The 19,109-nt window shown below is 39.7% G+C and overlaps 2 protein-coding genes across 6 annotated transcripts in view; one reads left to right on the plus strand and one right to left on the minus strand.

The window, feature by feature from the left end:
- LOC105278801 (CAAX prenyl protease 2) lies at positions 1 to 3,753 on the plus strand. Of its 2 annotated transcripts, XM_011338160.3 has the most exons (6): positions 35 to 186; positions 894 to 999; positions 1,126 to 1,264; positions 1,345 to 1,581; positions 1,833 to 1,895; positions 1,978 to 3,753. In XM_011338160.3, the coding sequence occupies exons 1-6, from the start codon at positions 62 to 64 to the stop codon at positions 2,190 to 2,192; spliced, it is 885 nt and encodes a 294-aa protein (XP_011336462.3). In that variant the 5' UTR covers positions 35 to 61; the 3' UTR covers positions 2,193 to 3,753. The 2 variants fall into 2 exon arrangements, with proteins under 2 accessions (XP_026830201.1, XP_011336462.3); XM_026974400.1 differs by having other exon boundaries at positions 1 to 186; positions 1,833 to 3,753.
- LOC105278802 (BTB/POZ domain-containing protein KCTD3) overlaps positions 2,820 to 19,109 on the minus strand; it is a 26,171-nt gene continuing 9,881 nt past the window's right edge. For 2 of the 4 annotated variants that reach the window (XM_026974399.1, XM_026974398.1), the window contains exons 4-11: positions 8,501 to 8,692; positions 7,859 to 8,338; positions 7,626 to 7,742; positions 6,488 to 6,508; positions 5,683 to 5,822; positions 5,402 to 5,588; positions 5,000 to 5,278; positions 2,820 to 4,636 (exon numbers count right to left, since the gene is read on the minus strand). In XM_026974399.1, the coding sequence (XP_026830200.1) occupies positions 4,431 to 4,636; positions 5,000 to 5,278; positions 5,402 to 5,588; positions 5,683 to 5,822; positions 6,488 to 6,508; positions 7,626 to 7,742; positions 7,859 to 8,338; positions 8,501 to 8,692 (1,622 nt within the window). In that variant the 3' untranslated portion in view covers positions 2,820 to 4,430. Of the gene's footprint in view, positions 4,637 to 4,999; positions 5,279 to 5,401; positions 5,589 to 5,682; positions 5,823 to 6,487; positions 6,509 to 7,625; positions 7,743 to 7,858; positions 8,339 to 8,500; positions 8,693 to 13,194; positions 17,276 to 18,162; positions 18,321 to 19,109 lie in introns of those variants that run through there. The other 2 variants (XM_026974396.1, XM_026974397.1) reach the window with 2 other exon arrangements.

The following is a 19,109-nucleotide window of genomic DNA, read 5'->3' on the forward strand; positions in this document are numbered from 1 at the left end:
TTACCGAGCCCCCCTTTCGCAGTGGAGCGCGACACGAGCGACGGGTATCGGTTATGGAGTTATGGAGGCCGCCGCGCAGCCGAGTTACGAGCAGCCGCACAACTGCGCGTCCGCGATCCTCTCGTGCCTCGCGCTCTCGGTCGTCTACGTGGCGAGCCTGTACGTCTGGAGTACGCCGCACAACAGGTACAAACGACGACGACGATCGGCCGCGCCGATGCGAGTGACAGCACAACGCACTGACGAACCGACGAGTCCCGGAGGGCGTCCCGCTCCCGTTCCCTCCTCGCGGTTCTTCCTCTCGCGAGCTCGCCACTCCTGCTCCCGTTTTATCGCCCCGCGAACGAGGGATGGATGAGCGACGGACTCGCCGCTTTCGTCCCGTCCTCGTCCACGCCAAGCCGATTCGATGGAACGCGGATCGCGACTGTTCAGCACCGACTCCGCCGCCTCCAGATGGCTCACTGAGCGACGTCTCCGCTGACGCACAAAGTGCCGCGCGCGGTGCCGCCATCTATTCTTTCCATCGCCGCCGCCGCTGGACAAGTCGGCGGGAACGTCCGTTCCTGGCGATCGAGTTATCGCTCTAGTGGCTTTACGACCGTGGCGCATTTTGTAAATCGGGAGCTTATATTTTTTTTTATTTCTATTTGGAAACTTAAATAGGCATTAATTAATTTTAAGTGCGAAGAAGTGCTATGCTCAAAATGTCTGATTGGTATAAATTTAAATGTTCGAATTTGAATATTTAAATTTGAACGCGAGCGAATGGCAGTGTCATGGCGTCCGCGAGGTCTGGCGGGAGGTTTGAAACTCCATTCGTCCGGCGGTATCAATAAGTGTCGATTAATTTTCTCCATTGTTCATGATTAAATTCTACTTTTGTGTTTCAGAGAGCACCCGTCAACGATAAAGAAACGATTCTTCAGCGTCTTCATCATGACTTTCCTCTCGCCAGCGCCTCTGTACTTTGGATTAAATGAGAAAGTGTTCCAAAAGGTAATTGTCGACTCAAAAATGTCCTCAATATTCCTCAAAAATCGCATAATAGCATAAAAAATAAATTTTATAAATAGATAAAAAATAAAATTTATAAATAATATAATTATGCGTTACATGTGGCAGGCAAGCATGTGGGAGCTGTTGGGTCTACGATGGTCGGGCTTCATACAGGCTGCCGTGATACCGTTGCTCCTAACGATGATTCTGTTCCTAGGTCCCTTGAGCTTGCAGGGCTTCAATGGCTTGTGGCGACTGTACACTGGTCAGTATCCTGCGAATCCAATCGAAAAGACATGCAGGAGTCCGGTAATTAAAATAACGAGCACGAGCTTCACTCCTCAGAGCCCATGTACTGGCTGGGAAGCGTGCGGACGTTGATCTGGTGGCGGAATCAGGTGGTCGCGCCCCTCTCCGAGGAGTGGACCTTCAGGGCCTGCATGCTGCCGTTGCTCCTGCAGTGCTTCACGCCGGCTACTGCCATATTCGTGTGCCCCCTGTTCTTCGGGGTGGCCCACTTCCATCACGTGGTCGGGAGGGTGAAGATGGGCATGGGGATCAAGCACGCGCTGTTTATATCCTGTAAGTTCGTCGCGCTCTGAAAAATTATGTTTTTTCATCCAAGAAAATATCGGGAATCGAATGAAATGAATAATCTTTCACCAGGCATTCGATATCTCAGAGAAAGAGATTTATACAAATATAATCTGTTGTAAATAATAATAATCTGTATAAATAATTTATATAAATTAATTATTAGGAATTAATAAATTTATACAAACATAATTAAATGTTCCTAGTGAAAACAAAAGTTAACTCCGCATGGAATTTAGGTTTCCAGTCCGCGTACACGACACTGTTCGGAGCGTACGCAGCCTTCCTCTTCGCGAAGACAGGTGGGCATCGCACTTTCTTCCCTTCCACACGATCCGCGAGTCTTCGTGAAGAGCTGCTCACACGTGCTTGTATTTTCTCCAGGACACTTCGTAGCGCCGTTCGCCGCGCACTCCTTCTGCAATCACATGGGCTTTCCCGATCTCTCCGAGATAGCGGCGTACAAGGACCCGCTGAAGAGGGCCGGGCTGCTCTGCCTGTTCGTCATCGGTCTGGTCGCTTGGTGCTTCCTGCTGACGCCGATGACGCACCCGTCGCTGTTCAACAACAACTTGTTCTGGACTAAGCAATCCGTATGAGACAAGTTGAGCAGAGCGCGAGCTTGAGCAAACGCCAGGAGCTTCTAATTAATTCTAACGGAGTTTCTACGCCATAACTACTGCTCCATTACCGACTTAACTGTTTTACATTGTTGTGTGATATTTTATATTTGTGTCTAGTGTATATATATATATATATATATAACGCTTATATATATATATATATGTCTGTTCAAGAGTCGCGTCTCGCAGGGATTTAATATCAGTGATGTACATGCGACGATAACGACGCACTCTCAACTCAAACACGGACAAATCCGCGCTCCAACTTGGACTCGACTCGTTGTTACGACAAAAGATGTATCACCGTAGTGCCTCAGATTTAATTAGACTTTTTGAACTGTAATTACAAAGGCATCACAATAACTGTCGGATATAGGTAAACTCCGTTCGCGAAGCCGAGGCGCGAGGGACGCCTCGTGCACCATCATTCTTCACGAATTAATCTCTCCAAGTGCGTCATCGCGAGGCGAGGTCCGCCGGGGCGGACGTCCCAAAGCGTCATCGATTTGTTCAGGGAGATCTTTTTTGTAAACGGGGATCACGTAGCGTAGAGACTATTCTAGCGTAATTAATTAACTGGATCAATGAAGTCTAGCGAGAAAGTTTGCAGATCGATCTTTATATAATCGTCCGTACTTTTATAACAGTCTGTAATATAAATACGATGTGTGTGCGCGCGCGTGTGTGCGTACGATATGGCAGTGACGAGATATACCCAAGCGTGACACGCCGCCCCGTGCGCGCACGAACCAAATGTTTTTATTTGCATCACAGAAGTAACGGTCGCGCGCAACAGAAATGTCACAGAAATACACTTTTGTATGAGTGTATCTATTGTACATGTACACGTACATACATATATGTGTGTGTACACTACCGTCAAAAAGTTTCGGACCGAAGAAATTAATAAGATTTGATTATATAATTTCATCCCCAAAGGATAGTGTCAATTACTTTATTATTTCGTGTTTCCCTTCTCCAATAAAATTTAATTTCATTATAATTCGAAGCAATTTTATTTTCTATTTCTATTTGTTACTTTTTTTTTCTTTCTTAAACTTTTTGACGGCAGTGTACATGCAGTGCAACTGAGAACGAGGGCATGTAAGTACTTATGTGTATATATATATAAGACGTGGACGACACTGGTTTCCTTTCTTGTGAATAATATCTTTCAATCGAATGCGTAATTGTGTATATCACTTGTTAATCGAGACACGAGTTTATATCGCGGCAAGATCGACTTTTTAAACGACGTTCGGAGAGTACGAGAAGTGTTAACGAGTATACTAATACGATGATGTTGAAGTGATACTATTAGTGTTTTATAGTGAAGTAAAAAAGAAAAGAAGTAAAGCTACAAATCGCTGCGGAAATCGATACTCAAGATTATTCCCGCGAGGACTCGTAGGACAATTTCGTGCGAGTGTCCGTCGAAATCTGTTAAACGTTTTGTTTTTTGCGACGAGAGAGGCGATCTGATTTCCGTGCACGATCGTTTCACTTTATAACATTGATACAGAATATATAATTCTAAACAAAACGTCTAACTTGCATCATTTGTCAGTCATCATGATCCTACGCTTATCCCTTGTCCTCGATAAATTTACCTTGAATTTACCTTGCGAAATAGATTTACGCAAGACGTAAAAGTGAACGTTGAACAATAAACTCTGTGGAATCTCCATTTGCCTTCAATTTTCTTCTGGAATTCTTTTTTTTCAAAGACGAATTGTTTTGGGCGAACAATAAACGACAAGCGCGTGATCAAACTTGCAAATATTCATAGAACTCCTCTCAAATGTTCCCGAGTGACCTCATAAACTTCTAATGATTATAATAATTATAAATTATGAACTTGTAATAATTTTTAATTTACGTCGATTACGAATTGTTACTCAATAACAATTAGAGACTCGTCAATAGCGCTTTGCTCATTATTATTAAATGTCGCGTCTCGTAATGATACTTTCACGTTGTAATAAATAGATAAAAATGACGATGATTTTTCGGTGCAAGCAAGAGGGGTTTGCCTTGCCTTACGCGCGAGTGCTTGAAGGCCGATGCGAATTTAGGAACTGCGACTACGTACAGTCAGTCTTCCCTCGGACGATCATCGACGAACTATCGACTACGCGAACGTCTGATAAATAAATAACTAGATAAATGTAGATTCTGATCGCGCAAACGTGGAAACTGCTCGCTCGCGCGTCCCTACGCTTGGCTTGGTCCGGGCGTCGCGTCTGGATTTTGCGACTGATTGAGGAACAGCATGTTGCTCGTCTTGATTCTCGATCCGGCCGCGATCAGCGAGGGCGACGGGCTGATGCAGGGCGTCGAGCAGTGGCTGTTGCTCAGGTCGCACTGGTCCAACAGCTTCCAGAGCTCCTCCGGCGTCGGCCCACCGGAGGTGTCTCTCGCTGAATCAGGAAAGGTGACAAAACAAATTTGACCATCGTAATCCACGATCTTAAATCTCGGCGGGATAATTTTCGAACAGATAGCGAAACCGGTTCGTGCGAGCTGCGCTTCGCGAAAATCCACCTAACGCGTCAAGAAAGTTAACGTCGCCGCGGTCGCGCATGCAAAATGGATAACCGCTCGCTTCCCGTAGAATTTCAGACACGTGATTCATTCTAATCATCGGCTTCCTGCAGACTTTCAGGTAGGTGATTCACGTTCGACGACTGCGTTACGTCAGTGCGTTAAGAAAGAGGAGAGAGGAAGAGATAGGAGGAGAGACAGAGAGACGGGGAAGGGGAGGGGGAGAGAGCATGACGTACCTTGAGTGGCGTTGAAAGACGGATCCAGTGCCGTTGTGAGATCCCACATTTGTATAGTGCCGTTAGAGTGGCCGGTGAATATGAAACGTCTGGGCCTTGAGCCCATGCGACTAGAGCCTTCACACTCGTGCACGTAGAACGAACTTATGATACTGCCGTCGACCGACTGTATCACGCAGACTCGCTTCCCGTTCGACGCCAGTCGTACGAACAACTGGTCCGTCTCCGGGACGACTTTCTGCACAAATACTTGCTCGTCGTCCTGCTCACCGAACGGCCCTGCACAGCGCGATCCAACATTTCCGTTGAATAAATGAAGAAGGTAGAATCTCGAAAACGTAGCGGTCGAAAATCTTGGAGGACTGCGTGATCAAATTAATTGCAAATCGAGCGGCGCGTTACCGAAATCGTTGCCGGCGTTGTAGCTGACGCAGGGGTCGATCGCCTCCAGGGAGACAATCTTGAAGCTGGCCTCGGGCGTCGAGCCTGGCTGCGTGGAGATCATGCCGCGGAATCTGGTCACCGCCCAGCTTCTGACGTGGTTGTACTCCGAGCAAACCGAAACCAGATACTTCTCCGACAGCGTTACCTGCGAAACGCGCCACGAATTGAAATACTGTACACTCAGTCGCTTGATTTAGAAATTTAATCAGTGAGCGAGTTGAACGAAACTGACGAAGTACCTTGGTCACACTGCTCTGATGCACCGTGAACGTTTGAAACAACTGCGGACCGTGTCCGACAGTTTCGGGATGCTGGACGATCACTCTGACACTCCCGGATTTCGTGCCATAGGCGATCTCAATCCAGTTTCCGCAGAGACCTAGAGAGCGGTGAAGGTTTAGGATATATTCCTCGCATCGCGGTAACCAATCGTCTGATGCACTCGGAGATTAATAATAATAAATTAACTATCTGATTGCGTAACATTAGCGATACGAATTCGTTGAGATTTCGAGCTTATACAATTAAATTATTAAACAATTGGATTTCATACTATGTATGGATTTAGAGATAGAGTTTTGGAGATGAAGAAATTCTTGTAGTGTATCAGAGGATCAATTGTTCACAATTATGAATAAATATTGTGAAAGACATTGAAAGTGTAGGCACAGTAACAATATTCGAATAACGCAGATGCTTGGACGTGTTATTAATACAAAGTAAACGAGACGTAAATTATATATTCTGAAGCTCACGACGGTCACGTCGCGCCGCGTTTTATTGCAGCAACAAGCAACAGTTATCTTATCTGTGACGAGCAAGAACATAAAACAAAAAAAAACTGTAAAATTGCGATTCCTGTTTTGTATCATCAAGCAGCTAGACATTAATTAACACACACATATATTCAATCGAACTCAATCTACAGTGATTTACTCTAAGAACAAGATGAGATGTCGCGGTGAGTTACTTACAAATACGTCGCTATATACCAATAAAAAAAGAAAAGAAATTATGCAAGCAAAGATACACATTTTCTATTACCTCCCCTCCCCCTCTCAGATGCTGGCATGGAACATATTAATATAGTATAGGAGTAGCGAGCAAGCAGCTTCACGAGAACAAGAGATCCGAACGGAATCCACTGCGCGGAGGAAATAATAATACACACGAAGAGACCAGATTTAGAAGAGAACACTGCGTTAAGTACAACTGGACGCATAAGGATAGCAGGGCTGCGTGTGTGTGTGTGTGTGTGTATGTGTGTGTGAGTCGTGCAAACTCCGACACTGCTCACAAGTGCTCGTGAGAGTCCACATTCTCTCGTCTACCCGAGCACTTGCACTCGTCCTCTACTGGAATCAAGGGTACGTGCCTTGCGATTAAAAAAAAAGAAAGAGACGAATGCGTTTTTTGCAAGTACAGATAATTTTGTTGTTGCGCCGCGCGTGAAGGAAGGTGCACGACTGTGCGCCAGTGCATTCACGAATAGAACTCTGATCTGATGAGAGGAAGGAAGAGTGTACGTTATTATCGTCGTCGTTAATCTAATTGCACGATTGTCATGTGATTTGATGCAACGAAGAAGACAGAGAGAGAGGCGGATGAGAGAAACGCGAAACTGAAAGGTGAAACGAGAAACAAAAAACTTTTCCGTAAATTTTACCACCATACTTGCCTTGTGCTATTTATCCAGTTGTACGAGAAATGATGAGAAGCAAAGAATGTAATAATAAACTCTCGTTAATATCTTTGGAAACCAACACATGAAACTGATGAAAGTTCCCCTAACGATATCTTACATAAATAAAATGTGTATAAATTATTAATAAATATAATCTATATATCTATATGCATGAATGATTAACTTGATAATTAATTTTCCGAAACTTCTGAAACAACAATTTTCGTTCTATCGTAATGCGCGATCGAAATTGTGATCGTTGCGAGATTAACCAAGCTGCTAACGGTGACGTGTCTGTTATTATTACATTCTGCAGTAAGCAGCCGTAACGTGGACGATCTAAGGTACACGTCACTCGTTGAGATTCGCATTTTCGCGAACGACACTAGAGCTACCGCCAATTGAGAGAATTTTACCTCGGATTTCTGTATCTTGGATTACTTGTCGAGTTTGCTACGTTAAGATAGAGGGGAAAGATAAATGTAAAGGGAAGCTTACTTGTCTTTGGCGTCAAATACACGGATATCGCAGTTATGGGGTCGCAGCTCGGGTCGCGATACAGTTCGGTCACGAGCAGGTCGTTATCCTTCATTCGCAAAGGAAACTTCTGCATGTCTGCAATCACATAATCAGAATTATTGGAAAAGGATATTAATATTAAATATTTCTTCAGCTGGAAATTCAATTCCTTCAACATTTTAAAGCAGAATGCAATTCCCATCTTCGCTCACCGATGTAATAGATGGAGCCGTTCTTGCAGCCGAGCAGCAGGAAGGATCCGGCCGTGTCGAAGGACAGGATGGGCACGACGTCCTGGATTTGCCAGTGATGGGTCATCGCATGCCAGACGCCGATCTTGCCGGTCGGCGAGAGCGCGACCAGCTGGCTGCCGATGAAGAACAGGTACTCGACGCGCACGCTCAGGTTGAACGTGCCCACGTTCACCCTGATCCCTTCCTCGGACACGCCCCACAGCCTGACTTGGCTGTCGTAGGAGATGGCGACCATCTTGCCGTCCACGCCGCTGCCCATCTTCGCGTTTATCGCCACCCGTTCGATCGTGCACTCGATGTGCGGACTGGTGAACACGTGCTGCCAGCCAGACGAATCCTTCAGCCGGTAGCACGTTATGAAGTGCGCGTACGCGATCACGATCCAGTTGTGGTGCGCCTTTATGATCTGCACCCTCAGCGGATCCACCCACGACGAGACTGCGCACGAAATGTAACGGTGACGATATAAAATATATTTAGAATAGATATTTATAAAACTGCAAAATTAATTAAATAAGAAATCATGAACAATGTAATATAAAAATCCTTCCTTCTCCATAATATTCTAGCGTCTTGCTCTAACGATTCGTCAGTCCTCACCTTGATGCGAGCCAAATACCAGACTGATATCGTTTTTGTAAAACTTATTCAGATCCGCCGAATTGTTCCTCACGTGCCTGAGATCTAGCGACGGTGTGCGGGAATGCGGGAGGCCGCGCTGCGGCAGTCGATAGTCCAACGAGGAGTTCCTCACGTGCGTTCCCAGCGCTCCCTTGTGGCTCTGAGGACCTGCTGTAGAATAATCCTCTGTCAGTCTTTCCTTCGCAATATTTCATTATTTCTTTTTGGAATAGCGAAGTGAATTTTTATTTAATGGAGGATTTTATTTTGTATGAGAATTAGATCGAGGACAACCTCGTCAGGCTGGCCGAGCTGTAAGGGCCAAGGAGCGATGATTGTTTTAGCCAGACGAGTAGGAAATTTGTGAGATCGGATTCAAATTGCGGGCGAATCGACGTAGAGACCGAAAGCGAGTTTATTTCGTTCAATTCCGTTCTTTTTCTTTCTTTTTTTTAATTTTTAAAAAATATATCAGTCATATACCTACTATCTCTAAGTGTCATCATTGCCCTCAGAGGCTCTATCCTAATTAAATCGATATTATAATAACACATTACATAAATCTTGTAATGAGCTTCTTCAATGAGCATAAAGAATTTTCACGCGACTGAACTATAGACAGAAATCTTCAATTACCAGTGGAATTCTGATTCGTGGAGCTGCTGGTCGCCGCAGCTTGCGAGGTGGAGGACCCATCGGTTCTGGAATTTGCAGTGGCGCCGATTCGAGCATGAACAGTCACTTCGCTGACGTTTGACGTTATCGCGATGGGTTCTTGAAGTGGTATGTCTTCAAGGAAAAAGGAGTCGTTGTAATTATCAAGCTACATCAATCTCATTGTAATTACAATTACACTCTGCAATTGTTCTGGCTTACTTGGGGGTGGCAGGTAGCCATAGAACAGCACATCACCGCAGGACGACTGCGTCAGGTCTTCGCAGAGCATCAGGCGCTTGACCAGCGGAGTGATGCCATAGTACTCAGCCTCGTGTCTCAGGGTGCGAATGTCCACAGTCTTCAGATCAATATCCTTCGTTCGCAGGTAATTCAATATAATGGAGAACAACTTTGGGTCCCTGTCGATGAACAGCGCGCCACTCTCGTCCTTGTGGCTGTCGATGCGGTTGCTCAGCAGCGCCGTGAAGAACGAGTCCTGAATCCACGACAGCGTTTGGCGGGACGTGGAGAATCTGGAGAGAGAACAATATTTTACACCGACTCTTTTTTTATTCTTCAAAGAAAAATGTTAAATAAATAAAGCGCAAGATGCCGTGCGAGAAACAGGAAGCAACATTCTGCAGCTGGAGTTAACAGAGCTAAGCGATGCCTCAACTTCCCAGAATTAAAATCCTGTAAGCATCGAAACGGTGAGGGAGGAAACGAAACAACAAGTGACAGGGAGCTACCTGGTGCCGCCGACGTTCAGGTGAACGATGTCGCTCACGCTGTCCTCACGCTCAGGTTGATCGGGCGCAGGCATCCTCGTGATCATCGCGCGCTTGTACGTTGCTCAATCATATCCCGCGAGACTGTCAGTCGCAGCAACAGCCAACTGGATGATCATCAAAACAACTTGCCAATAGGTTATGTACAAATCATCGCAGTGCCGCTGCGCAAATGCGACTATGCGCAGAGCGCAGTGGCCAGTACCTCTCCTCAACCGAGCGAGCGACGTGAAGGCAGCGGCGCTTCGCTTCGATTCTCTCTCGCGAGACATCGACTGATTTATCGACCATTTAAATTAAATTGAGATTTGAAAGATGCGAACTTAAATTCCAGTTCAAGACACACACACATAATTTCTTCGCCGGTGAAATTTAGACTGAAAGAATGACGGAAAGAAATTAATCGGTCATTTAACCGGCATTGATTCAGATGGTCGGAATCGAACTTTAAAACTGCGCGCCGACGGGATTTGTCAGTCTTTGAGAAACGCAGTATTACCTTCAGATAGGAAGGAATCTCAAATTACCTCATTAATTAACTGTATTGCGAAAAATATCATCCCAGCCAGGAATCGAACCTGGGACCTAATTATTAAATATTTTTAGTTTTAAATACATATTAAAATCTTAAATACAATTATTATATAAATAATAATAATAAATTGCGTGATTTTTATAATGATTTGTCGCTAAACAATTTTGTCACAGTTACATTTTACCTTTAGAATACGCTATTAAAGTATTGTACAGAGGTTTTGAGACACCATGTATAAATATAAAATAATGTCTTTAATAATGTATATTTTATTTTAAATGAATAAATGTTCAATAATGGATGTCTTATGGATGTCTATTGGAGTTGCAAACGGATGTACAATGGATGCCTTTGTACTTCCGCTGTAGTTGATATGGAAGTCCGCTGGCTGTACACAATGTCCGGCATGGACGTCCATCGTACATACATTGGACGTATTTGTGCTTATTGGGTCCATAAGGCCGCGGATATTACGTATACAATATATTTGTCGTATGACAAATTTTTTAAGCCTACTGACAATGAGTGACTAGTATAGGATAAAACATTTCTTGAATCTCTGGAAATTAGCCATTCAGTAGGCTTAAAAAATTTATCGTACGACGTACAAACGTAATATCGGTTTTACGTATATGCGTATCACGCGCCATAAAAAATTATAAACGACGACGAAAAATTAAAATATACCCTTTACGTGACAGATAAAGTAACGCTATGCCTTACAACTATTTTTTATGACAAAAAATTGATAGTATAAATAAATCCAAAGTAAGTCCATGTACAAACGTCCACTGGATGTACAGTATATATCCATAAATTAGTTATATAAAGGGAATCTTAAATGGATGTCCAATGGATATTCGTTACGTATATCCATTGTATGTCCTTGTATGGATATACAATGGACGACTTTATTATGTCCATGGACCTATGGTAATAAAATGGATGTAAAACGGACGTCCATAAGATGTACGGTGCTATTTGGGATAATAAACCTGTTTACATCTCAAATATTTTATATAATAATAAAACTTTTGTTTATAATAAGAAAATAAAAGAGAGAAGTTAACATATTATTGTCATACATATCTAACATAACAGCACATCGTGTGCGTGTTGTGTGCGTGCATGCGCTGAGATGGTTCTGAGAAAATATACCTATACTGACAACCATGCCTATAATACTGTCTACTTTTGCAACATTCGTCGAACAATCTCAGAATTCATTCATTTCTCAGAATTTATATATTGGCGATATAATGCTATTAGCTGTATCGTTTAATACCCATTATAAACATCAAGCAACAATAATATCATATCAATATTATAATTATTAATTTACCACTCAATCATGTAAGTAGTATGTCTTACATAATAGTTTCATTGAATAAGAGAAATCATAACATTGATATTACTGTTAATCAAAGTTCATTAGGTATATAAAGCAGATAGCAGCAAAAGCAAATGCTGTGAATGCTATATTGTGGAGCCGTGTGCGGGAAAGCTGCATGCACGGTTCTTTGGGGGGGACTATAACGGATGAACCTAATTGTGGGATTTAAAGTTATAGGTCCATATTCTCAACTCACTTTTATGATAAATGCGTGCATTTAGTATACAGTGCTGGCAAAAAGTTCCGGAACGGTTAAAAATCTTGGAAAATAATGATTTAGTGGAAAAATGTTTCAAACAAAAAGTATAGGGCTCAAAAAAATCTATTAGATGATGATATATATTTGACCTTGGTATGACCTTGGAAAGCCCGGTCATGGTCAACATAAAAATCTTAAATGGAAACCCCTATTTTTTATTACATATTCTTGTAGCTCAGTTCGAGAGCTTTTCGAAATGCTATAATAAATTTTTTTCTCTTACGTACTTTTTGACTTATAAGGCTTGAAGGTTACACAGTACCGCCGGCATTAGAATTACCCAAGGTGTACCGCATGGTACACACTCATACACGCACAAATACGCACGCACGCACGCACACGCACGCGCGCGCGCGCGCACACACACACACACACACAAAAGAGGTGTAAATCCGACCGCGCAACCTCCACGCGGTACACCTTGGGTAATTCTAATGCCGGCGGTACTGTATAACCTTCAAGCCTTATAAGTCAAAAAGTACGTACGAGAAAAAAATTTATTATAGCGTTTCGAAAAACTCTCGAACTAATCTACAAGAATATGTAATAAAAAATAGGGGTTTCCATTTAAGATTTTTATGTTGACCATGACCGGGCTTTCCAAGGTCATACCAAGGTCAACTATATATCATCATCTAATAGATTTTTTTAAGCCCTATACTTTCTGCTTGAAACATTTTTCCACTAAATCATTATTTTCCAAGATTTTTAACCGTTCCGGAACTTTTTGCCAGGACTGTATAGTTCACGTTACATATATTACAGAATATCAGAAATAAATACGCGCATTTATTGATAAAAGTGAACTGAGAATATGGACCATAGTCTCTACCAAACCATTATGTCGTTTATCGCAAAAACTCATATTTTACACAATCTGAACGAGGAAAAACATTCCTTGAACGAATAATTTCATTATATTTGACTTGGAAACAAAAGAAATTAAACCCTTTCCAAAATCTCCTGTCTATTGTCTCTCACACCGCTTAGCTGAACGGATACATAGTCTAACGGTTGTCCAAAGCTTCTTTTATACTTTTTTATCCACCGGCCTAATCCACCAGGGTTTATAGCCCTTCTTAGTCAATAGTCCGAACAAAACATAACTATGTGTGTTGTTATACTTAACTCTGCTTACTGTAAAACCATATTTTATCTTGTTTGGATTATTATGAGAAGAACTATACATTTAACTGTCTTGCTATTTTTGCTATTAGCTTTCCTGATTTTTCAACTAATTTCATAGCTTCTACTTTGAATTCTGTTGTAAATTTTCTTCCATTTGACAGATTATACCTCTATTCTTTTCATAGCCTAAACTACCTACCAATATTATTTCCAAACAATCCAATTACTTCTACATCAGAAAGACAAGGTGATATTAGAATCGAAAAGACAAGCTTATTTATTCATCCAAGCTTTTGTATCTTCAAGTTTTTTTTTAGTCTTCTTAGTTTTATCATGCTCTTCACCTAGTGTTCTTATTTGAATCTCAAGAACCTCTTTATATATTTTAGATGCTTTTTCGTAGTGTTTCAATGCTTCTATTGGATTGTCTTGTGATTTTAATCTACCAAGGTTATTATTTGTGTGTGCAATATCACGTAGAGTGTTTAAAGTATGTTCATGTTCTTTATCTAGGTTGTTGTTTTGAATCTCAAGAACCTTTTCATATATTTCAGATGCTTTTTTGTAGTGTTCCAATGCTTCTACTGGATTGTCTTGTGATTTTAATCTGCCAAGATTATTATTTGTGTGTGCGATATCACGTAGAGTGTTTAAAGTATGTTCATGTTTTAGGTTGTTTTGAATCTCAAGAGCCTCTTCGTAAGTTACTAGTGCTTCTTTGTAATGTCGTAGTGCTTCCTCTGGATTGCTTATTGATAGTTTTAAATCACCAAGCTTATTATGCGTATATGCAATATTACGTGCAGCATGCAGAATATCTTGCACAGTTCTTGAATTTGCTGGGTGAGTTTCCCATTGCTCTTTTTCTTGAATTGTAAGTACCCTGGCATACATTTCAAAAGCCTTATTATAATGACTTAATGTTTGATTTAGCCTTACCTCATTTTTGTGATTAGATGATTTTAAACTAGCAAGGTTATTATTAACAAATGCAATATCACGTATATTCTTCACAATATCTTGACTAACTACTGCATCAGTTCTTTTTATTTCATAAACCTCTTCATAAATGTTAAGTGCATCTTGATAATGTTGTAACACTTCATTGAATTTCGTTTCATCTTGTAATCTTTTGTTTGGCAAAGACTTTTGTTTCGCATTAGCTAAAGATGTAAGTTCATAAGCGATATCACTTCTGATTTTCAAAATATTAAGATACTTTGAATCCAATGCTAAAATATTTAGATATTTTTCCGATTTCAAAATATTGTCATAAATCTCATACGACAATTTACTTACATCACTGTTAATTGCAAGTTTCATCACTCTGTCATATAAAATTTTGTACTCTTCATTTGAGTCCTCATAGTTACCCATCAAATGTTTGGTATATGCTATATCACTTGAGACTAATAAATAAAGCTTATTAAGCTCGATGTCTTCCATTCTAGAACTATCATGCAATGTATTTAAATTTTCTACATACTGTATTTTTCCTTGTATGCTGGTAAAAATCTCTAGCGCATCTTTATAGCAGCCCTTCTGGTTTTTTACTCGTGCCATAGTACGTTGAACATGCAAAACATCCAAATCTGAACTATCTTTGCTAAGCAAAACATTTTTTATAGAATCAACTTCTTCAACTTCCAAAAGTTCAAGTACTAGGTCATACTCCTCGTTACTATACAACTTATCAACTGTATTTTTTAATAATCTAAAAGCTTCTTTTACTAATTCAATTTTTCCTGAATTATTACTTAAAGCTCCTAAAATTTCTGCAACATGTTTAGGGTTTTTAAATAAACAGTACATGTTTTGAATATTATTTTTTGAATTTTCTATTATGTTAGAAAATCCTTGAGTTGTAATAACCCCTTGTGTTAACTTGTTTGCTATTATTAACTCAATAACGTAAGGTGTTATATACTCTACCTTTAGAAATTTAGTTAAAAAATCCTGAGTGATATCTATTTTTTCATTTAATAAATAGTCTAAAAATATCTCATCACTAAACATTTCTTCTATGGTCATAGATAAAAAAGGATATAGAATATGATCATCTAACATCTCAAGCAAGTTTCTAGTGGTTTTTACTACATCCACTAACCCATCAATTTTTTTACCTTTATCATTTTCCACATTAAAGTCTGAAGAAAGATTTATGGATTTATTTCTTCTACTTTTAAGGCTGCCAAGCTTCTCTTCAATAGACGACTTTTGTTGAGTAGTTAATTTTAATTCTAACAAATTAAAAATCTCTTCTCCCTTAATGAATTTATCATAAATTGCGATAACCTTTTGGGTAGGTAACTTGTAATCGTCCCTAATAGATATAAGAGCGCAAACATCGTTATTAACTATTTCAAATTGACTGATTGTGAGTGGGTTATCACTTATTACATAGTATTCAAACATTTGTTTGAGATAAAGCTCTGGTATCCATATTCCATATTCAGTTCTGAGTCTTTTTCTAAGACCTCTTATTAACTGTTTCTTATTGTCATTCTTATTGTCAGCTTTAAATGATTCTTTCAGCATTTTAAATTTGTTATATATCCGTTTTCTATCAATACTTTTCAATTCCCTATTTATTACTTGGTTTTTGTTTTTTTTACGTCTCACCTCTCTTTCTTTTATTACATATTCATTATCAATAACAGACATTAACTTTAGATACTCACATACAAAATTTGAGAGTGTTAAGTTACTTTCAACTCCCCTTCTGGTCAACTCCACTACTGGTTCAACATTATTACTTTCATTCGCAAGGTAATATTTCTTAAAATTGTCCTGGGTACGTTGTAATAACTTTGAGATTTTTTGCTCAATTGTTTGCTGACTAGAACAAGCAGGAGTTAGGTTCTTGAATTCTTTGAAGACTTTTCGGCTAAAGTAGTACTTAAAAAAGTAATCTAGTAACTTGTGTATTCCCTGTTTTAGTATCAAATTCCTTTGTAGAGAACTATCACCATGTGCGTGAAAATTATGAAAAAATTCATTTCTAAATTTTCTTATTTCCTCCAATCCCTTAACGCTCAATTTATTTCGTGATTCAGAATACATCTTTCCCAAAATAGGCATAATGTTTACAGTAAGATTAAACATTATTTCTTCCCCTTTTGCTACGTTTGGTTTATTCCCAATTTGCTTTATACAGTTTTTAAACAGTTTCGATAATTTTCCCTGTATTTTATCGCTATTCAAGACTCTACCAAAACATTGTGTAGTTTGCATGTCCTCTATCTCATTTATTGTTTTTAGAAAGTTTTTAGGCTCATGATCGAGTTGCACGCTATAACTTTGCACTCTATCAGATTTGAGCTTTCCATCAACTTGACTCACGTAATATCTTAACCTTCGAAAAAAAGTTCTGCAGCTAATATTGGCTTTAAAAAGCTTCGCCATTTCTTGGTCAAGATTAACTTTTTCTACTACTCTCTCATAATTACAATGTAGAAACAGGTCGTTCCGTATTGTCTTTGCCAAAGCTAAATTGTCACTTCCAATAATTTCGTTTTTGATCTTTTCTAGATAATCTTTACTTAAATGAGGCGAGTCTTCTAATGCAATTGCTTCTAGAAAGAATAGAAACACGTTTACGTTTTCGTAAGAGAATTTTTCAATTTTCATTTGGTTTAAATTTAAATTGTTAAAAAGCTCTGAGCACACTTTTATCTTATTTTCCATTTTGTTTTTCTCCTCTAGTTGTTTCACAAGCTTTTTCCTATCCTCTTTAAGAGAAGAGTAATAAGTGTCCTGTTTAAATAGCTTTCGTATTTGGTTTCGTACATTTACACTTTTGCCCTGCAAGTTTTGTATGATAGATTCTGCATCTTTAAAAGCAAACATTCCAGAGTTGTACTTATCTGTATGCTTGTTGATGATTGTATAGTCTTCAATATTATTATTTTGACCATTGTTAATCTGGCTCCATGCATCTTTAATAGTGTTGATTCTTTGGCGCAGCTCTTCCATACAGCTCTGGCATACAGCTCTTGCAACATAATAACCATGAAATTGTTGATTTTTACAATGGATCACCAATGTTACCCAATGCAGGTTACCCAAATCAATCATAACTGCCAATAACTTTTCTTGATTTTCAGGTTTTCCCAATTCTGTTTGATATTGCTCTAACAACTGATTATCTAGCTCGTTTACTGAAGTTACTTTAAATATTACTTTGCTGTTTCCATACCACTTAATTTTTGCAACATCCTCAACAGTCTTTCTGTCTAAAGATATCTCATTATTTTTAATATTATTGATGGAATTATCTGTAAAATCATTAGGATCACAATCATCATAAGATTTTTTTAACTTTCTAAAGGTATCCTTCACCAGCCTTTCTTGATAATTATTGATAATACTTTGTTCTAAACCAAAATTGTAATGATTTGGTGCTCCACCGGTTCCTGATAAGTCCACATGGAACAACTGCATTCGAGTATTACCATTCTCATATTGGCTTTCAGTTGCACCAGAAACACTAATGCTAGCGCTAAGCATTTTACTCATTGCTTTTATTTCAGGTTCACCTCCCCAAGTACCAGAGTTTCTCATATCATCTAAATACTTATCAAAATCTCCTGCAATAAATCTTTCAAATATGCTCCTGTTATCTGACATATAGTTGACTATTCTATTACGAAATGTTTCTCTTATTAATTCTCTAAGTCTGTTACTGTCAGGAACACCATCTAAAGGATTGTAATTCTGAATTGACGTTCTAACACTACTCAAGCTTTGAGATACAATTTCTTCACTTCCAAACAAAGCTTCATATCTTTGTTGAAATAAAACATCATTGTCTTTAACAGGTATTAAATGAGCAAGAGTAACAGCCCAAAATAAGCAACTATTATCTGCTAGAACATTAACCTGCTGAAAAGCTTGTTGTTGATCATGTCCCCAATTATTGTCAGATCTTCCTGCTCCACTTCCTAACGAATCTGATGATTGTTCTCTTGGACTGCTGACTTGACGAGGAGTTCCTGACTACTGACCATCAGAATTTCCTACATGCATGACTACCTTCCCTATAAAGAATTACCAATATTCTTGATTTAGTATATTTTATTGCTTGAAAAGATGCAACAGAAAAAATTTTTATATGTCGATAAAAAAGCCTTCAACCCCCAACTATGGATTAACAAACGGTAGAAAAGGCAAGAAAAAAGGATAAACTCCCATTAAATGCTTTAAAACCACAGCCATGAATAAAAATATAACAGAAATTTTCTGTGTGTCTGTGTTTCATTGATGATTTTTGTAATGTGTTAAAACGGAATTCAGAGAAAGCGTCGTTCCCCGATATCGCGTCTTGATCTCGCGTCGCTCATGTGTTATTGTTTCCATTGAGTCAGCTGTTGACAGCTGACCGCGACACGACTATGACCAAATATGGAATTGTTTGCGTCTCCCCCCCCCCCTGCCGTACCGTCGACTCGATGTCTACTTTCCAGCGAACAGCCGATCTCAGCTTTATCTCAATAAAGCATAGAAGAGCGAGCTAATCAAATCGTATCGAACGTAATCAAATCGGCGTTAGAACGTTGCGTCTCGTGCAAAATCTGTTTCGATCGGAGAACATCGTCTCCTGTACAACTTTATTCAATCCTATGTTCAATTAAAATCTGAATTAACTCAAAGTCAACGAGTTTTCGTGAAATACTTTCCCGAATTCATACCTCAACTAAACATAATGCTATTGATAAAAATTGTGCAGATGAGCTATCTGTCCAATGGCTACTAGAATACCAGAAATCAAATACTCTGAAATTTTAACAATAATTTTGCTTTATCACCACTCCAGATGTAAAAATTTC

Source organism: Ooceraea biroi, chromosome 12, assembly GCF_003672135.1.
Source record: "Ooceraea biroi isolate clonal line C1 chromosome 12, Obir_v5.4, whole genome shotgun sequence".
NCBI lineage: Eukaryota > Metazoa > Arthropoda > Insecta > Hymenoptera > Formicidae > Ooceraea > Ooceraea biroi.

Bases quoted from the DNA above. Each gene is read 5' to 3' on its own strand.
- LOC105278801 (XM_026974400.1), top strand. From the start codon at position 62: ATGGAGGCCGCCGCGCAGCCGAGTTACGAGCAGCCGCACAACTGCGCG. The intron at 187-893 runs GTACAAACGACG...TTTGTGTTTCAG, and splicing joins TGGAGTACGCCGCACAACAG to AGAGCACCCGTCAACGATAA. The intron at 1,582-1,832 runs GTAAGTTCGTCG...CATGGAATTTAG, and splicing joins GCACGCGCTGTTTATATCCT to GTTTCCAGTCCGCGTACACG.